Source organism: Sinocyclocheilus grahami, unplaced genomic scaffold (genome assembly GCF_001515645.1).
Source record: "Sinocyclocheilus grahami isolate Dianchi unplaced genomic scaffold, SAMN03320097.WGS_v1.1 scaffold206.1, whole genome shotgun sequence".
NCBI lineage: Eukaryota > Metazoa > Chordata > Actinopteri > Cypriniformes > Cyprinidae > Sinocyclocheilus > Sinocyclocheilus grahami.
Genome location: NW_015505385.1, coordinates 182,572 through 184,953, shown reverse-complemented (window position 1 = coordinate 184,953; position 2,382 = coordinate 182,572). Strand labels below are relative to the sequence as shown.

Sequence of the window (2,382 nt, the reverse complement as noted above, 5' to 3'; positions counted from 1 at the left end):
GGAAATCAATAACTCAACACAAACCGTTCTTTTACTTTTCTTTACAGTTTTGTTCATGGTTTTTAAGACATGTTATCTTACATACCTTAATGTAAAAAAAAAAAAAAACTCTTTTAAAAGCCGTCAAGCCTATTTATTTCACTAATAACTATGCATGATTGTATGGCCAAAAGCATTTAAGATTTGCATTCACCATCTCTTTTAAGAACAAAACCTGCCACACATTCTGTATGAATATGATTATCGTTTGAACAACAGAAGGTAGAGGAAGCGTGTAAATGTATTGAAATGTGTGGCGCTGTACCTGCCAGAGGAAGAAGAGCGCCAGGATGATCTGCAGCGGCGCTGACCACAGCATGTTCAGGAAAGTGGTGAGATCCATGAAGCGCTGGGCATCCACAGACATCAGGTTCACCACCTCACCCACCGTCGACGAGCGCTTGGCCTCGTTCGTGATCGCCAGAGCCTGCAGAGACACCACAGACTGTCAGAAGCTGCACAGTATGCATTCAGCTGCTGAAAAAGTCATAAATAATAATAAATAACTTAGTGCTGTCAAACGATTAATCGCGATTAATCGCATCCGAAATAAAAGTTTTTGTTTACATAATATATGTGTGTACACTGTGCATATTTATTATGTATATATAAATACAAACACATGCATGTATATATTTAAGAAAAATATTTTATGTTTATATATTAAACATATTTATATATAATATAAAACATAATAATATGAACATATAAATGTATAAACATGTAAATATTTTCAAAATATATATTGTATATGAGTGTGTGTGTTTATATATATACATAATAAATATACACAGTACACATACATATATAATGTAAACAAAAACTGTTATTTCGGATGCGATTAATCGCGATTAATTATAAATAACAAATCTGTAATGCTTCCACAAATCAGCATAAACTGGAAAAATCTCTCTTTTCATTCTCATAATACAAAACAACTAATAATTTAATTTTAACTTTGATTTGAGATTGATTTTATCAAGCTTTTTTTATGATAATTCAACCAAAAAAGGTTAGTAATAAAGCTGTAATAAAATGCCACACAACAACAAAGTCATCATTAATTCAATTTCCAGCTGCTAAAAATGTTCAGTAATAAATAATAATAAATAATATCTCTGTAGTAGTCAAACAGGTTTCCACAAACCAGCACAGACTGCAAATTTGTTTTAATCATTGTCACAATTCAAAAAACAACTAATAATTTAATTTCTGCTTCAATTTCAACTACATTTTTCATGAGAAATTCGAAAAAGAAAAAGTAATAAATATTAATATCTCTGTAGCTGTCAAACATGTTTCCACAAACAAACATATACAGTAAAAACTTTCTTTTCATTGGCACAATTCAATTACAACTAATAATTTCATTTCTACTTCACTTTCAACTCTATTTTCTGAACCTGTAATTTAAAGTAGTTCAGTAATAAATGATAATAAATAATATCTCAACAGTTGTCAAACAGGTTTCCATAAACCAGCACAGATTCTAAAAATATTCATTTTTCATTGTCACAATCCAATAACCTCTAATCATTTCATTTCTACTTTGCAACTTGATTTTCTGCCAAAGTAATTTAAAGTGGATAAAGAATAATAAATAATGTCTGTTGTTGTCAAACAAGTTTCCACAAACCAGCATAAACTGTAAAAATATTTATTTTCATTGCCATAATGCAAAAACAACTGCTAATTTAATTTCTACTTCGATTTCAACTAGATTTTGTCATCAGCAAATCAATTTAAAGTTTATAGTAATAAATAATAATAATATCTCTGTAGTTGTTAAACAGGTTTCCACAAACCAAAACAGTGTCAAAATAGTTATTTTTATTGTCATAATGCAAAAACAAAGCCATTATTCACATTAACATGATTAAAAATTCTGTAATAAATAATAATAAATACATAAAATGTAACTTCGACAACACTATTTAGGATTTAAATTGGAAAACAATTAGCAAATAACCCTGTATTACATTTTCGTGGACAGTTTTTACAGTGTAACAGGCTAATTTTTTTAATGTTTCTGACTTTCTTTGCAGCTTATCTTCCACAGAAGGTCTAAACCAACAGAGTAATAAAAACCTAAAAAAGTTTCTACTAAAAAAAGATATGAACAAATGTTTGCACTAGGGCTGTGCGATATTGAAAAGAAATGCGATACGCGATACCTTGTTAAAAATGCGATATTCGATATGCGATACGATATTGCTTAAAATTTGAAAAATCTATTTAAATTATATTTTAAAATATTTAAAAATTAAAATTATATAACCAATTTGTTTCACATTCTTTTTTGGAAAAGAAAGAATCACTACAACTTCTGAAAGTGACCAGCAG

At 28.9% G+C, this 2,382-nt stretch overlaps 1 protein-coding gene across 1 annotated transcript in view; it reads right to left on the bottom strand.

The window, feature by feature from the left end:
- abcc3 (ATP-binding cassette, sub-family C (CFTR/MRP), member 3) overlaps window positions 1–2,382 on the bottom strand; it is a 57,617-nt gene that overhangs the window by 21,772 nt on the left and 33,463 nt on the right. Inside the window, exon 10 of the mRNA XM_016286128.1 lies at window positions 194–466. Within this exon, the coding sequence (XP_016141614.1) occupies window positions 194–466 (273 nt within the window). The remainder of the gene's footprint in view (window positions 1–193; window positions 467–2,382) is intronic.